Source organism: Agelaius phoeniceus, chromosome 16, assembly GCF_051311805.1.
Source record: "Agelaius phoeniceus isolate bAgePho1 chromosome 16, bAgePho1.hap1, whole genome shotgun sequence".
Classification (NCBI taxonomy): Eukaryota; Metazoa; Chordata; class Aves; order Passeriformes; family Icteridae; genus Agelaius; species Agelaius phoeniceus.
The window spans coordinates 14,169,787-14,187,885 of record NC_135280.1 but is presented as its reverse complement, the minus strand read 5'-3'; the positions used below and the strand labels follow the sequence as shown (position 1 = coordinate 14,187,885).

General features: G+C 40.8%; 1 protein-coding gene across 7 annotated transcripts in view; it reads left to right on the top strand.

Annotated features, from left to right (window-relative positions):
• CREBBP (CREB binding lysine acetyltransferase) overlaps positions 1–18,099 on the top strand; it is a 97,941-nt gene that overhangs the window by 48,671 nt on the left and 31,171 nt on the right. For 3 of the 7 annotated variants that reach the window (XM_054643950.2, XM_054643947.2, XM_054643944.2), the window contains 11 exons: positions 1,498–1,611; positions 8,367–8,609; positions 9,262–9,361; positions 9,822–9,968; positions 10,422–10,539; positions 13,002–13,194; positions 13,298–13,351; positions 14,536–14,660; positions 15,188–15,376; positions 16,803–17,222; positions 17,834–18,013. In XM_054643950.2, the coding sequence (XP_054499925.2) occupies positions 1,498–1,611; positions 8,367–8,609; positions 9,262–9,361; positions 9,822–9,968; positions 10,422–10,539; positions 13,002–13,194; positions 13,298–13,351; positions 14,536–14,660; positions 15,188–15,376; positions 16,803–17,222; positions 17,834–18,013 (1,883 nt within the window). The remainder of the gene's footprint in view (positions 1–1,497; positions 1,612–8,366; positions 8,610–9,261; positions 9,362–9,821; positions 9,969–10,421; positions 10,540–13,001; positions 13,195–13,297; positions 13,352–14,535; positions 14,661–15,187; positions 15,377–16,802; positions 17,223–17,833; positions 18,014–18,099) is intronic. The other 4 variants (XM_054643949.2, XM_054643946.2, XM_054643948.2 and 1 more) reach the window with 3 other exon arrangements.

The window sequence follows — 18,099 nt, the reverse complement described above, 5'->3', positions numbered from 1 at the left end:
GCCCTCCCTGCCCTCCCTGGCCCAGCCTCGCTCTGGCACTGCCCTATTTTCTAAAAAATCCCTTCACCAGGATTTCGTCTCCTGAGAAGCCTCAGAGAAAAATGAAAACAATAATGATCTGCTTGCTTCTCCTGTGTTTTGCTGCTTTGGAATGTGGGTTGGACATTGTTTACCAGCTGGTCATTGTTTGATTGGTTTAATGTGAATTGTTTTAACTTAATGACCAATCACAGCCAGCTGTGTTGGGACTCTGAAAGGAGTCAAGGGTTTTTCATTATTGTCTTGTTAAGCCTTCTATCTGTATCCTTCCTCTATTCTTTAGTATATTTAGTATAGTATTATATAATATTATATTATATGATATAATATGATATGGCATGATATGATATAATATGATATATGATATATAATATATAATATAATATATATAATATAATATAATACGATACAATATAATATGATATAATTCAATAGAATAGAATACAATGTAATGTAATATAATATAATATCATAATATAATATAATATAATATAATATAATATAATATAATAATACCATAATATAATATAATATAATATAATATAATATAATATAATATAATGTAATATAATGCCATAATATAATATAATATGATATAATATAATGTAATGTAATATAGTGCCATAATATGATATATGATATATAATATAATATAATATAATATAATATAATATAATATAATATAATATAATATAATATAATATAATATAATATAATATAATATAATATAATATAATATAATATAATATAATATAATATAATATAATATAATATAATATGCCTTCTAAGAACATTGAGTCAGATTCATCATTCTTTCCAATGACAGGGGACCCCAAAAATACCACATTGCTCTTCCCAGGCCAAGGGTCCCCTGTGCCTGGCACAAGGGACTGTCAGCCCTGGCTCTGTGGTTAAGCTGCTCCCAGCTCTGCCCGTTTAGAAAACAGAATGCAACATTTGCTCTCATCAAGTAGGGTGGTACAAGTATAGCCTTGCAAGCATCTTCTTCATCTCCTCTGTTGTATTAAGTGTGATGTCCACTGTGTCTTTGTCTTAAATTTCAGCTCTAGTTTCCTTCATTTGCACTTGGATCACAAGATATTTCAGCTGTATTTAGTTATATGTATTGCAGTATTGCAATATTTGCCTTTTGCAAGTAGGATGGTAGCAGTGTAGCCTTGCAATCATCCTTTTCATCTCTGTTGTACAAGGAGGGTGTAGTATCCCCTATGTCTTTGTCATAAATTTTAGGACTAGTTTCCTTCATTTGCTGGTGGATCACAAAAAAATTTACTTGTTTGTGGTTTTAGTATTGCTTGTGAAGGAGAAAGAGTAGAGTTACTCTAAAAAATGAAATAGTTCAAAACCACTTGAAGAATAAATTGCTCTAAAAAACGAAATAATTCAAAACCAATTAACCAAGGAGTGACTCTTAACTCTTGCTTTCCTTTGCTGCAGTTGCTCATTGTGCATCTTCGAGACAAATCATCTCCCACTGGAAGAATTGTACTCGGCACGACTGTCCCGTGTGCCTTCCTCTGAAAAATGCTAGTGACAAAAGAAACCAACAACGTGAGTATTTCTCTTCCTGCTGTCACCATTGAAACTCTTAAACCAAAGCTGATCATGTGTGCAATGGAGGAATAAACTCTTGGCAGTGTCCCAACAAACTTAGTAGCTGTTAACAGTTTGTACAAGGATAAATATACCAGTGAATTTCAATTTCTGATCATTGAATGCAATTCATTACTTAAATACAGTAATACTTAAATACATAAGTGTACTTAAATACACAAATAATTGGGGAAGTCTGAGCTCAAGCATCTTTTCTAAAGGGTGTGGCAACTCCTAACTGGTGTTCCATTGTGAGGCAGCTCAATAGATTCCAGTTATGAAGCAGTTTTGGATGTAGGGGGGCCTGGGGAGGAGATCAGCTACTTGATTGTGTTTCTTTTTGCTAGAAACAACTTAATAGAAATGCTAATGATTTAAAATAATCAAAAATATTTGAAAAAAATCATTCTCTCATGTAAAAAGGTCTGGGTGTCTTAATCATTGTATTTAACACTGGTATAGATTAACTGTAGTTCTGCAGATCATGTCTGGTTTTTATAATAGCTGAGCTGTTACTGATCCTTGGGGCCAGTCCATTTGTAGTTTATTTCTTGTTCCCTTTTACTCTGAAAAAGAAAATTCTCAACTTATAGGTTTGCTTCTCATCAAGTCCTTTGAAAAGATGCCAGGGTGGAACATTTTACAGCATCAATGTAAAGTTCTAGAAGTCTTAAGTAATGTTATGCCTAAGTATATTTAAATAAGGGTTAAGAAGTGGAAAATAGCTGCAGGACTTGCAAAGCTTGTACATTGGAATTGGATTGGAAGCATTCTGCTGATTTCCAGCTAAGCTGAAAGTGGGGAGCTCCAGTAAACCTTGGAGGATGGAGAATTGCTCCTAGGTTAGGTGGGATTAAGGCAGGGGGGGAGTAGCTGCTAAAACTACCAAAATTATCCATTGAGGATGTTCTCTTTATGGTTTAAGTAGGGGTTTTCCTCCTCCAAACTGAAAAAATTACAACTGTAGAGCTACTTGGAAGTCAGGATTTTGTTTTCATTTTACCAAACTTCTCCATGGTAAACAAGATAAATCTTGTGCTTTGAAGGTAGTAATTTGTTGCAAGTGATTACTTGTTTGACCCTTGAAAAATGTGTTGAAAGCTTTGCTTTTTAATATGACATGGTCCATTTGTGTTTAACATCCTTATTACACAGTTGTTATCAAAGTGCTAACAACATCTACCAGAACAGAATTGTATTTTTCAATACAAGCTGCTGGTGAAAAGTAGTTTGTGCACCATTTGTTTGGTTGCTCATACAGCTGATCATAAGAGAACAAAAACTGGAACATAAACAAGCCTTAAAAATAATTTTGCTATGGAATCAAATATGATATTGTCTGACTGCAACAGAATTATAGTGGATAAGTGTAGCATTTTTCTCTCTTGTTGCATATGGAGGGAGATAAATATGAAATCTCCTTCTGTTCAGTTAATCAATAAACCAGTGGTGCAGGGTTCTTTGTCCTGGATTATGTCTGAGTCATACACATAACACCTCATGGTTTATTGGAAGTGAAAAAGGAACACTTAAAGTACTTTTTTAGCTGTATTATGAAAGGTACCCCTTTTTGTGCATTCAGGAGGGTTTGTGAAATGATTTACATTGGTATGTGCATTTTTAAATGTTGGGCCTGATCAGGTGGATTTTAACCAGAGCTGGAGTAGTTTTAGACTGGAAGAAAATGTTGTCTTGTTTAAGAATAATACAGAGTAGCTTCTACTGAATTGGGAGAAGGAGGGAATCTGCATTTGGCAGAATGAGAGAACATTCAGAAAGGGGAAAAGGAATGAGGAGTGTGGTGATCCTCCCCCTATTGCAGGGAGAGCCCAGAACCTCCTTCCTGGGCCCATCCCTGTTTCCCTGTTGTTATTTCAGTCCTGGGGTGGCCATGCTGGGCTCTCATAGCTGTTCCAAAGGGTGCCCACCTTGTAGAACATTCTGCAGTTGAGCATGCTGAGCCATGCCAGGTGGTGCTTCACTTCCATGCACAGTCATTCCTGTGCTTTTGTAGCTTTCTGTTCCCACTCCTTGGGGATCTGCAAGTCCTGGAAAGTCCTGGGGTTTAGGTTGTTGCCTTGGAGCTGTTTCTGTGCAGGTCTTTTAGTGTTGGGTTTTTTTGCAAAGAACATTGTGCTAGGTTTCTTTTGTATTGCCTTTTTTATTTCTTTTAAAACACTCTTGAACTATATTTTACTATAATGGTTGATAGTGACCTGACTTGTTAATAGGACATATTGGGACAAATTTCAAATTCTTTCTGTTCCACATGGTTCTTATTGTGTGTCCCATGTACCTCTGAGGGGGCAGGGGAAACTGGAAAACAAATATTATTTTGCACTAATGGTAAAACATTAAGCTTTTCTTTTGAATAAGCAAGTGAATCCTGTGTTTTGAAGTAATGGCTTGAAATTTGGTTGAAATATTTTGGGGTTGAAGGCTTGTTTCTGTTAGGAAGTTCTTCTTGCTCCCTGCTGGGCCCAACACCATATGAGTCACAAACTTTTGCAAACAGTTGTTGATATGTTTCCTAGTTTTGTAGCTGTGTCAGTTATTTTTTTGAAAATTCATCTTGTCATCCACTTGCTTGAGCTCCTTAATTCTTCCATTCCTGGCCTGGGCAGGTGTGTTGTGCCACAGCTCCTGGATCTGCTCCCATTTGTAATGTCCTGGGCCATCCCCATGTGCAGCACTTGGTGTGCATCATTCCAGGTTCAGGAGACCCTGGAAAACCCCTGGGATCCACACTCAGATGAGTGAGACTGGAAAGAGGAGTTGTGAACATGGAGCTGATCTCCTCTGGAGCTTTTCTTGTAGGAAAATTTTAAATAAAATGCAGCAAGGAGAAAGCTGGATTAAGAAAGATGAAACTTGAGCTAACTCATCTTCACCTAAAAGTGTGATTTTAGAGAAAACATCAGAAATTGTGGTGTGTGTGAAGTCAGGGATGAAGGAGCAGGAATCTGATGGGGGAAATGGAAGCAGGGACCATGATCTAGCTGGCTGATGCCCAGGACATGGAAGAGAACCTGGATGTGGAGCTTTTGAGAGCCAGTCCTTTGCAGAGGAGGAAGGAGTGAGTGCATCCATGCACAGGGAAATGTGTCCAGGAGGAGGAGGAGGCAGCAACTTCTTCAGTGGAGTCTTTTTCCTGTGAAAACAAAATGAAATCCAGCTTGTTCAAGTCTTACTGTCAGTCACTGTAAGATCTACAAACAAAACATGTCTCTTGTTTTTTTCAATTGCTGGAAATCATATAATGGTGACCCATCAGTTATCCCAGGGAGCCACATGGTGGATAATAGTCCTTGGATTAAGGAGTTCCACTGATTGACTGATCCAATGCTTATGAAGGCTTATGATGTAATGCTTAACTTAAATAAAAATTAAAATGGCATTGGTGGTGAAGTTTAAAGCTGACACTTCCTGCTTCAAATTCTTCATAAAATCTTTACCCCATGATTTGATTCAAGATACAGCCTTTAATTAAATGATTGTGTGCATTTATCTTCATGTACCTGCCTAATTCTGAGGGCAGGACAGGCTTGTGCTGAGGTGAGTCAAGGGCACCAGCACAAATTTTGCTCCAGCCACTGCAAGATGAGCAGAGTGAGGAACAGGACAGAATAAGTCTCAATTAAAGAATTCAGAAGCAAAATTAAACATTTTAACCAGCATGGCTAAATTTAAATCAGCTCATAGCTTGTTGTCTGAGGTGTTGAGCCAGAGTTGCTGAAGGATTTTGGTTTAACAATTGCCAGCTGTTCTAACAGACAATTGTGTCTCAAATGCTACTTTTTTTGCATCTTAATTGTTAGTATTACCTTCTTTCTAGCTTATTGATCTAATCTTAGGAGTTTAGGAATTTAAAATTCTCCAAAATGGTTTAACATGTTCGCTGGAGTGGTCAGGCTAGAGGAGTGCTGGGCATTCATACTTAAAATAGCATTAGGGATCTGTGCTTAAAATAAATTTAACTAGCTGGAGGGGTTCCCCTCCAGAAGACATGAGTGCAGTGTCATTAAACAGCACCTGGGACAGACATTAAACAGCACCTGAGACAGGAATCCTGCAGGTGAGCTGCTCCTTGATGGTTCTGGTGCCTGCTGGGGCATTGGGATGTCACTGGGGCTGCTCAGGAAGTTCTGGGGCTGCTCAACTTGTGCTTGTTTGAACCTTCCCTCCTCAGGTACATAAACACAAGTGACACTGGGGCACACAGAGCCAGCTGTCTTTACAGCATTTAGAATGTGAATTACAAAGCTCATTTCACACTTGTAACTTCTGTCATGGGCTCCTCAACGTCTGAAGCACCAGTTAAGAAAAATAAATTGCAGCAGACATTGCTTCACATAGCAGTGGCCTAATGTGTTTGTTCCAGGGCTGTGTTTATTTTAGTTGACTTTATTTCCTGCAGTATCTGCCACAGAAGGGACAGCATTTGCACTTGGGTCTCTCCAGAGTAGAAATTTAATACTCTGTGCCTCCATCTTCTTGTTTGACAGATAAAGTCAGCCTTCATATAAAACCAGTGAACAAACAGACAAAAAAAACTCCTTCAAAACCAGGTTCCTGATATTGGGAAATACTCAGAACAGGATCCTGTTGAGTTGTGAATTGGTAGAAAAGCTGAGGCCAAATAGTTTAACACTGTTCTAACACAAAGGCTGAACTTGTGCTTTGTAGTGACTGAAGCTGCTGCCAAAGCCCAGCCCAGAGCTCTGGGCTGGAGGGGCTGAACTTGTCCAAGTGAGCTCCAAGCCAAGCCTGCAGTCTCACACAATCAGTGGCTTTTCCCCAGAACCTGAGGGGTGGTGGAAGGCTGGGGTCTCCTCAGAGGGGTGACCTGAGCCTTTTCCAGATTCCCAAACATTGGCATCACCTGTGGGTGTTCTGCCATCTCCACACTTCAGCACTGAAAGAAAACTGGGGGGGGTTTGTCCTAATTTTTCTGGTGGAATATCATCCTCTAACAAGCTGGAACTCTTATTGGCTCCTGAATCAATCTGTGCTGTCACAACAACCTCTGAAGCCTTTTAAATGCCAGGCTGCCACAACTTTTGTGCTATTTAACCTTGGAATTCCTTGGCTTGCAGTAGTGTAAAGGCATCTTTCTCCTAGGCTGTGTGATTCCAGAGTACTACATGCAAGTCCAATGAGGAATTCATAGAGATGCTCTTTAATAGGTCTTTTTTTTTTTTTTAATTAAGCTGATAGGATCTTAATCAGCTTCTGCCTTTGTTTTTAAATTCTCTTGGAAGTGATCAGGGAGTTCAAAAGTTATTGTGAGTGTGTCCACAGAGTGTAAATATACATAAGCCTTAATTTCCATGGTAATCCCAGCATTTAAAATACTGTGGATTGTCCTTTGGGGGAAAAAAGGATGTTTTTTGTAGGGCTGCTTATTCAGGAGAGGGAGCTATCTGAGTTTATTTATTTGTAGTTCTTTGGCAAATGAGATCAAATTGATTTCTCATCTGGAGAGGGAAAAGTCTGGACTCTGCAATGTGAGTGTTTTCTCTTGGGTGGAAGCTGGAAGCCTGTGTATCTGTTTCAGTGATTCAGTTTCCATAGTGGGTGAGGATTTAAGAAATCCTGGATAATGCTGTTAATGTCTCAGAAGGCTTGTTTTCCTGACTTTTTTATCTAACCACGTGCCCCTACTAATATTTCAATAAAACAGTTATTGTTGCCTATATTAAGAGCCATTACTGTTGCTAAGTTTAGTTCACACATTTGTAATGCACATTATATATTTAATTACTTGAGGGGGAAAATGTGAAGGAAGTGTTACTTCTGCCAGAGTCCTGACTATCAAAAGGCAGTGTCCCTGTGCTGAGGGTTGTACTCTGTGGGTCATTCACCAGGGAACATGGCATTACTTAGAATGGCAGCTAAAATGAGAACCAGAATGCAAAACTTTGCTCTCTTCTGGATCAAGTAAATGCTACTTCTCCCTGTTGTTTCCATTTCCTATCTAAGGAAAATGACTCTTCCATACACCTGTGTGGTGGGAGAGGTTGGTTGGTTGTGGTAGCCATATAGGTTAATGAATACCTAAACATCATCTGAATTATTTACCAGGGTTCAACCCCTTACTGACTCTCCAACTTATTTTAGATTTAGCCAGTACAATCTGAGACTCATCAGGGTTTTTCATATCTCTGAGTAACTTGGGGTTTAAGGTAATTTGGCCTTCAGAGGATTCATCTGGTGACTGCTCGCAATGAAAATTTCTACCAACAGATCTTCAGTATTACCTTTGTGTCCAAGGACACAGTGTTTCTGCTCAACTCAGGATCTCTGTTCTGGAGCCAAATATTTTGACCTAAAATGGGATTGATGGGAAAGAGGGAAGTAGAGGAATTAAATTTTTTTCCCCCTTAGTTTACGGTCCCCAAGCATGAAAATCCTATTTAGCCTTATGTAGGAGCCTGCACTATATATCTGTTACAAGTAATTATGGGCTTATCTGCCTGAAATTTACAGCACTTCTCTTTAGACTGCATGGATTAATAGCCAGGGTGGGTTCTGTCCTGTAGAATCAAAGGTTGAGTTTTCCCACTTGGCATCTCGGGTGTTGTTCTGTCCTCTGGCAGAAAAATATCTGTATCATAGAATATGTGCATGTTCTGGTGACTCTTGGCATGACTGGTTTTACTCCTTCTCCTCATTGAGTTTTAATTTTTTCTTATCCTTTCTCTCCTCTGTAGCCCTTTTAGGGTCTCCAGCAGGTGGAATCCAGAATTCCATCGGTTCTGTTGGCACGGGCCAGCAGAGCACTCCAGCACTAAGCAATCCCAACCCAATTGACCCCAGCTCCATGCAACGAGCCTATGCTGCCCTGGGGCTGCCATATGGCAACCAGCCCCAAACACAGCTGCAGCCCCAGGTCCAAGGCCAGCAGCCAGCACAGCCTCAGGCTCACCAGCAAATGAGGACCATTAATGCACTGGGTAGGTGGAGAAAAGACCAAGAAAAAAAAAAAAGAGTTAAAATAACTGATGTTGAATTTTTAGGATAGTCTGGTATTTTGTTTGGTCAGAGTAGTGACTGTCTGTTCATGTTGTTTAGTAAGTTAAAAATACATTATTTATTTACCCTACCATTCATTTACATTTGAATATTAGAAAGTTTTGAATGTAGTGCTTTTTTTTACAAATAGTGGGAGTTTAAGTTTCTGTTAAAATACAGCTCATTCTATTAAAATATAGCCCATAGCTCATTCTCTGACGTGATGAGACAGAACTTCTGAAGGATTTTGGTTTAACAATTGTTCCCTGTTCTAACAGATAATTCTGTCTCAAATACTTTTTTTTTTGCATTTTTGCATCTTAATTGCTAGTATTACCTTCTTTATAGCTTATTGATCTAATCTTAAGAGTTTATGAATTTAAAATTTTAATGGACTCATTTTTGTAGTTCAGACAAAGTATCTTGGTTCCAGAAATAGCCATGTACGTGCAGCACAGCAGGTATTGTTATAAAAATACTTAACCTGATAAATTGCTTCTTTAGTTAGCCAGATGGGTCAGTAAATTGCAGTTTTGTCACATTATTGTCAAAATTGTGAACTGTGTACCAATGATGTTTAATTTTGTCCCAAAGGAGCCAACCAGATGAACCTTCCCGCAGGAGGAATAACAACAGACCAGCAACCGGGTCTAATTTCTGAAACTGCTCTTCCAACATCTCTTGGGACAAATAAGTAATGCACACATTTTCATTCTTGCTCAATTAAACATTTATTTCCATGCTTATGAAAGTAAATAAGAGCATGCTTTAAGAAGTGAGGGTATTGGCATGGAGATGGACGTGTACAGCTCTGCTCTCTGTCCTGTTTCAGTTCCAGAGCTGCCACTTTGTGCCTCCTGAGAGCCCCACAATATTTACTGCTTTTAAATGAAGTCCCAAAGGAAGAATATTTTTATTTTTAAGTTCATAGTTGTGATTCTTTGCCATTCACACTGTGAATGTGCCTTGTAAACTCCTGAGCTTTGCTGCTTTAGGGGTTGCAGTTTGTTAATGCCAAAATTTCATTTAAGAGAATCTTTGATGCAATAGCTAAAAATGATGAAAGTAACAACTCAAAAATTACTCCAGGCATCAAACCTATAACAAAACTCTGCATTCTGGTATTTTAACAGTCCCTTTGCTTTTTATTTCAGCCCACTAATGAATGATGGCACAAACTCTGGCAATGTTGGAAACCTCAGCTCAATGCCAACGGCTGCACCTCCTTCGAGTACCGGGGTAAGGAAAGCATGGCATGAACATGTCACTCAGGACCTGCGCAATCATTTAGTGCATAAACTGTAAGTATTCACCAAGGCTGCCTTTTTCCTCAATGCTTTTAAAGAATTTCAATACAGTAGTTGTGCTCTTAAGCTGAAAAGAAAGTTATCAGTAGTGGTTCTCAGGTGCTGGGCCACTCAGGATGAGTTGTTACTTTTAATTCTCCTCTTCAGTTTGTTCTTCGTGCTCATTAAGGAGTGGGCATGGAATTAGTTTCTATTGCTAGTAAATTTGCTCTGCTGTGGTGAACAGTTATTTAGACTCCAGACTGTTAAGCCTCACTTTATTTTCATCATTAAATTTGTTTTAATCTTGTGAGAAATAGTAAAATAATAATTTTTTAACCGTTTTTATATGCTTTTATATATCTGGTGTGTAAGGAAACATCCAGGGTGATTATCATAAAGCTGTATACTGATTTTGGGGTTTTTTTCTGAAGATCTTTTTCTATTATTGTTGCTGTGTCCTTGCAGTGTCCAAGCCATCTTCCCCACTCCTGATCCAGCAGCACTGAAGGATCGCCGCATGGAGAACTTGGTGGCTTATGCCAGGAAAGTGGAAGGAGATATGTATGAATCTGCTAATAGTAGGGTATGTTGTTCAGTCCAACATGTCAAAGAACAGTAGTATCACAAATCTTAGAAGTGTAAAGAAAACCACAGAGAATCATTTCCCTCTTCATGGGGAAAGTCGTGTTTTCAGTCTGTGGCAGTGTTTGTGTAGTCCCAAGCCATGTGATTTATGTCACTCCAAGCTAATTCAGCTGGAGACACCACCTCCATCCCTACTTGCATCCTCCTGAAATGCAAGAAGCTTGGAGCACAGCTTGCAGTTCTTGATGTTTCCCTTACTGACTTCCTCCCTTTTTGGCAGTCTGTGTAAGCAGTAGTTTTAAATTTTTTTAATGTCTCTTTACCACTGGAGGTTTTCTCTAGGACCCAGTGCTGTTCCACTGCTTACCTTCCACCTGTACTGATGGAAATAATTCTCCTCTACTCTGCAGCACCAGGAGTAGTTGGGCTAAGACATAAGAAGTCAGTTTGGCTTCTTTGTGGATGGGAAAAAACCCCAGAATTGCTGTTGTAGCTCACAAATTTTGCTCTGTCTGCACAGAGATGTCAGCTCAGATCTCTCTTACTTGAAGGGAGCAAAGCCCTGTTGATTGACAGGCTGAAGATATGACATGGTGGTAATTCTACCCTAAAGGAACCACTCCCTGGAAGTTTTCATTGGGAAAAGACAACAATAGTAGTGCCAGTAGTAACAGCCAGCAAGATCCTACCTGATCAGAAACTTGAGATCCTTTCTTAAACAAGGGAGGAGCTCTAAAGAGAGCAGTGGCATTTCTGGTGATAATCAGATGATCCAGTCAGACCCCTCTGCCTCTCTCAGCCCAGCTGCCAGAAGAGCTGGAGATGGAAATGCAGGTTTTATTCCCTAGAGGCAGAGAGGCAGGGGCCATTCTTACAGTGCTGGTCAGTAACCACATTGTATCCTCCTGGTAGCTACAAGGAGGAGACAATGTTTACAAGGAGGGCTGGGGTGTGCTCAGCTGTGGTTACCCTGGCAGCTTTGGAGAGCAATTTTAGGTAGAAGGAGGATTTCATGGTCACACCTGGCTGTCTAAATGCCTTCTCAGTAAGGATGAGCATAGCAAACTCCTGATTGTAAAATGAAATGCCTTCTGACAGACAAACACCTAGAAATATCTTCTCCTCACCCCTCAAAGCAGCTGTCAGAGCCTCCTGGCCAGAAGTTTCTGTTATTGGAATTTATCTAATGTATTTGGCTGCAAGCAGCAAACTTGGAAGAAGGCAGTAATTCAGAATGTGTTAACGATGCCATGAGGAATTGCATCCTTCCTTTTGAGGAGCTCCCATTCTACTTTGACACTGAAAAACACATTAGTAAGAGGCATCATTGTAAGCAGTTTAATGCTGTTCTAGCAGTGTGTGCTCCTTGTGAACACAGCCTTTGCAGGAGTCTTTGCAGTGGGGAAGCAGCACAATATTAAATTTACAAATAGGAGCTTACAACTGAAGTGGCTTGAGCAGGAGAAGGGGTGTAAAACTTTTAAACTGGGCAGCACAAAATGTCTGCACTGATTTTTGAGAAACTGAGAAGTGACCTGAAAAACAAAGCTTTATATTGCATGACTGGACTTCCTTAACAAGGCTTCTGAGGAATATATATCTCATATTAAGTTTTCAGAAATTAATTAAATCCTGCTGTAATAACAAATTCTGTGCTCTGTGTAACCCTGGCTTCTAAGAGCATGGTGGCCCCACAAATAAAATGTAGCCTTGAGGGTTTGTGGGGGTATTTTGCCTTTAACAGGTGCATAAGCACTTGGCAGATGTGTGTCCAGCAATTCTTGACAGGTAGAATTGTCTATGTGGTGTGCACTGTGACTGTCTTATTGGATCTGTTGTCAGTGTGGGTTGAGTAAAATGGATTTTTCATCTTGTACAGATATAGTGTTTACTTGTCTCTGCCTGAACTATTTTTCACTGAATTTTCTCCATTCCTTTGAGGTTTTGTCTGGTTTTGTTTATCCCTTGCCATGATTGTTGATAGACTCTTTAGGAAAAGAGCAGTTCCTTTCTTTATGTAAAAATTGATCTGTGCTTAACATCTGTCCTGTAACACTGTGCTGGGAATATCTTCTTCTTTTGTCTGTGAATTAGTGGAAATGTTCATTATGAAAATAACATTTAAAAATCATTAACACCTTGAAACTAAATGACAGCTTCCTGGGTTTTGCTGAAGCAACAGAGAACTTCCAGCCTTCTCCTTTGCCTGCTAATTTACTCAGAGTAGGCATGCAGGCTAGCCATAAACAAGTGTAATTTCTGGAAGCTTTTTTTTTTCCTGTTCTGCATTAAAGCAGAAAAGACTGTCTTAATTTACAGGATTCTGAAAAGAAATATTTCTTTTTCAATTAGGCAGGTGTATACATTAAAAACCAAAACAAACTCAAAACCAGATGATAGTATTTAGGTAGACTGAATGAGTTTTGCTGCTGCTGATTACTCTTGGTTTTTCCCTTTTAGGATGAATACTATCATTTATTAGCAGAGAAGATCTATAAGATACAAAAGGAGCTAGAAGAGAAGAGGAGGTCTCGTCTCCATAAACAAGGGATGCTGGGGAACCAAGCAGCCTTACAGACCCCTGGGCCCCAGCCCCCAGGGATTCCCCAGGTGGCTGCTGCCATGGGCCAGGCACAGCCCGTCAGGCCACCCAGTAAGTGCTGCTGGAGCTGCCTCTAAGGACTCTCTGGACTTCAGTTAATGCTGAGCTTGTGTTTCAAACTGGTTTTGCTGACCTTTCTTGTGTTGTGTTGCAGATGGGCCTATGTCCATGCCAACCGTGCCTATCAGTCGTATGCAGGTTTCTCAAGGTATCTGTTTTCCTCTCTAATTGCAATTTGTGGCTTCAAAATAATTGTTGGGCTGGGAAAGGTGATCTTATGTTGGGGTTTTTGGGTTTTGGGAGGGAGGAACTACAGGGGCTGCCTTTTTTTCAGCATTGCTCTGTGTCAGGGCAGTGCTAACAGTATGGATCCAGCACTTTGCTAGGGATTGGGAATTAATTCAGAGCTTCCAAAGAGAGCACAGCTCAAGCAAGAATACTGTGGATAATCTCATTTAAAAGATTGTAAAGGGAGAAGGATGTTGGCATGTTTTCATCAGTTAATTAGCCAAAAATACACCTGTAGCTGGAAACACAGCACATTAGTCCAACATCTGTGTAACTAATGATAGCCTTTCTTGGTTTCTGCTGGAAAGTGCATCTAAAAAAGCCTTGGAGCTTGTTCACAACACTTGTTATTACTCACTGAGGCTGCTGTGAGCTCATGGGTGGATTTTTCCCAAAAAACAAACCCATTTCTTTTAGGTGCTTCAACTTCCTTTAAAAAAAGTGTCCTCAGCTATTTTTTCTTGGTTCAGAGTTAGTACTAAGTCAAAATTTGTGTTGAAATGTCCTTGGGAAATAAAATAATTTTAAAATTCATTTGAATAGGAGAACAAGTTGATAACAAGTATAGCTCCATAATTACAGCTTTAGACAAGTTTTTTGGAGGGACTCAATGGTTTGTATGAAAAGCACAACCCCTGTTAAAGCATTTTGCCAACTTTTGTCCTGATTTGAGGCTTGGAGTTGCCTTCATACATCCCATATGTATTTTTATCATATTTACTTCAACCATTTCAGGTTGAATAAGACAACCTTATTTCATGTCTGAATAAGACATTGCTGTTTCAAAGCAAATGCCTGATTTTAAGAAACCATCCTAAGGTATTATTTATAAATAGCATCCTGTTTCTGCAGCTCATCCAGCATCTACTCTTCATCTCTTGCATTTAATTGTTTTTTTAAACACCAAAAATTGTATTTCACCCTAACTAGCATTGTTCTAAACACTTCTTCCATCCTGATTTGTCTGTTAAGTCAAGTAACCAAAAGACAAAGCGCAGGGCGGTCGAATTGCAGTCATAATATCTGTTAATTTTTTAGTAGAATATAGATCCATCAATTGTGCTGACTTGTTCCTAATGAGTTGTTTTGGGGGTGCATTTGCAGGAATGAATCAGTTTAACCCCATGTCCATAGGGAATGTACAGATGCCCCAAGCACCGCTGGGACCGCGGGCGGCGTCTCCGATGAACCACCCGGTGCAGATGAACAACATGGGCGCCGTGCCCGCGGTTCGTACCCCACACCCTGACACCCCAGCCACCCCTCAGCCCCCTGGCACTGCTGCAAACCATGGGATCCTTTCATGGGAATGCAGCAAGTGGGACAGGCTTTTATCGAGGAGTTTGTTTGCAATATTTACTTGTTCCAATAACACCGCCCGTGCCACAGGTGCAGTAATCCCCAGCAATCTGTGGAAGAGCATCTCCTGTCTTTGCAGTATATAAACCTTCTTTGTTCCCACATGAAAACATGTTTTTATTCTTTAGAAAAACAAAAATATTTTTAGTTTCCTTGGATTCTCTCTGTCAACCCAGGGAACAAAACAGAGTTAGCACTCTGAATGTTACCTGTTAAAAATAGTGAATGCTGTGGAGCAAATGCTGAAGTTTTGGGCATATGCCCACTTCCAGTTAGTGTAATTAAGCCAATTTTCCTTTTTTTTTGTCCTATCTTTTGATTGTTTTCAGTGTATTTTTCCTTTGTCCTGCTCCATAGTACTAAATGGTAATTAGTTAATCTGGGTGTTCATTTTCAGATGGCAATGTCTCCTTCCCGAATGCCTCAGCCACAGAACATGATGGGAGCTCATTCCAACAACATGATGGGTCAGGCTCCTACCCAGAACCAATTCCTGCCCCAAAACCAGTTCCCAGCATCCACTGGAGCTATGAATGTGAACAATGTGGGCATGGGTCAGTCAACAGCCCAGGCCGGGGTGGCACAGGTGAGATGGATTCTCTAAGATTTATTTGCTCTTTATTGTTTTGCTCTGATTTATTTACTTGACATATTTGTTTCTTTGTATTTCTATATCCATTTTTGATGTAGTCAGCCCAATTTTGGGGGACCCTGGGTTGCATCTGCCTTCTTCAGAAGCTCTTACATAACTTATCGACATCTGTTAATGGGGGCGCAACGCCCTGCTAGTCCTGATTTAAATCCCTTAAAAATGCATGCTGAGGAGATTTTAGGGGAAATATCAGAAATCAGTTTATGGGATGCCTATGAACATATGTTTGGTCTCTGTGTGGACCAGAGTAGCTAACTTTAAATCTAAGATTATAATAAAGTGCTTGGGCAAGATCTTCTAAAATTTGTTTTAACTTCTTTGCTTCTGGAGAAAAAATTGTTGGGTTTTTCCTGTAACATTTTTCTGTTGCAGTAGTGGTCAGTGAAGTAGCAGCTGTGCTTATGATGCCAAAGTGTCTGCTTTTCCAGAGGGAAAGGCTTGTTGTTTAACTCAGAGCCCAAGTAATTTAGGCTAGTTAAAACCTCCAGAGTTCTGAGAGATTACTTAGATCAGGTTATGAAGGGCTCTGTCGAGTCAAGTTTGGAATATGTTCAGGATGCAATATCTACAGTTTCATGGGCCCCTGGCTCAGTTGTTTGACTGCCTTTGTGGTGAACATTTTTTTCCCAATGTATTTACTTCCATAAAACTGCCTCTGTAAAGACAATATAGAAGTGTGTTTTAAATCTGAAACCTCATCTGCAGGAAATTAACTGATTTGTATTTCTAAGAGTAACAGTTGCATTTGAGGATGGAGTATTCTTTTTTATCACCAGTCATCTGATGCAATCTTCAGTAAAATGTATCACTTCAAGGTTTAAGTACACATCCAGAGTACTTTATTGTTGCTGCTCTGAAAAACAAATCCCAGGTTTTCTGAGGCATCTTGAGCAGTTTAATTAGAATTAAAGAGAAAACAAAAAGATTCTTCTTAAGTCTTGCTCTGTCAACACCAGCATTAAATGTGTTGACCTGCCCTCTAAAGCAGAGCTGCACCAGAGTCCTGGCCTAAAAATGGGTATTTGCTCAAAACCATTTTGTGTCAAAGCCTGACCTTTGCCCAGCTAATGGCACGATTGAGAGGCTGCCTGTGGGTTTCTGTGTTACTGGCATTGGGAGGATTCCCTCTCTGTGGCAGTGGAATTAATGCAGGACCTGCATAGCACAACTGGATCTGGGAGCAAGGTCCTTGAGAGCTGATGGCAGCGATGACAGAAATGGGAGCAGTCACTTGCAGCAGCAGCAGCATTTGTGGCTGATCTGCTTGCACTGACAGCATCCTGTCAGAGGAGGCTTCAGGGCTGTGATTGAAGGGATAAATGTAATTCCAGGCTCTGTAAGACTCTCTGTCTCTCCCCAGCAGGGGCAGGTTCCCAGTGCTGCTCTTCCCAACTCCATGAACATGCTGGGGCCGCAGAGCGGGCAGCTGCCGTGTCCCCCGGTGAGCCAGCCCCCCCTGCACCAGAGCACGCCTCCCGCGTCCTCTGCAGCCGGGATGGCACCCATGCAGCACCCAACCCCCCCGGGAATGACTCCTCCCCAGCCAGCAGCGCCCACCCAGCCATCCACGCCGGTCTCGTCCTCGGGACAAACTCCGACCCCGACGCCGGGCTCTGTTCCCACGGCCACGCAGACCCAGAGCACCCCCACGGGGCAGACTGCGGCCCAGGCCCAGGTGACACCGCAGCCACAGACCCCTGCCCAGCCCCAGTCTGTGCCAACCCCGCAGCCAGCCCAGCAGCAGCCAACATCTGTGCAGGCACAGCCACCTGGCACTCCAGTAAGTACCAGCCAGGCCCCCGTGCCTTGTGTCGTGACATGCCATGAGTGTCCCTGTCTGTAGCACCATGTCCTGAATGTGTAGAGCCCATAGCTGTCCATAGCAGCTTGTGCTTTAGGCCAGGGGGTTGGTTAGAGGTGTGTCAAATGTGTGTGTTCAGATGTTCTCAGCATTGTGTGAAGGAGGGGGGGTTGAATGGCTGGACTGCTCAAAGTTAAATTGGCAGCAGTGTGCAGAAAGATGAGGTGTAACAGGCCTAATGCTCTGTTTGGCCATAATCAGAATCTTTTCTGATCCTGAGATTTGCATCGATTTTTTCCTTTTAAGATACAGCCAGGGCAAATGCACGTTTCAAGGAATGTACAGTGTTTTACTGGGCAGGTGTTTTCTCTGTAAAAGAAGCCTCTTTGGGGCAGAATTTTTCCTTGGCTTCTCCTCTGTAAAGCAGAGTTATTAAATGTGTAATATCAAAACTTGGCTACAGTGACCTGTATCCATGTTCTGCACTGTTGTAGAATATCATCTCATGTCTCTTTTGTGCTGTTCATTTTTAGTAAAGGAAAATATTTCTATATATGCAGTGTCTTTCTTTTGTACTGTTTTTACAACAGCTATCCCAGGCAGCAGCTAGTATTGATAACAGGGTCCCCACCCCTGCCTCAGTTGCTAGTGCTGATACGAATTCCCAGCAACTAGGACCAGATGCACCAATGCTAGAAAGCAAATCAGAAGTTAAAACTGAAGAAACTGAGCCAGAGACTAGTGAGACACAAGTGGAAGCTAAGACTGAGGTAAATGAGATTCTCTACAGCTTAACTGAAAGCAGTGATAGATATAAAAGCACTTAATGATGTGTCTGACTCGGTGAGCTAAGGGG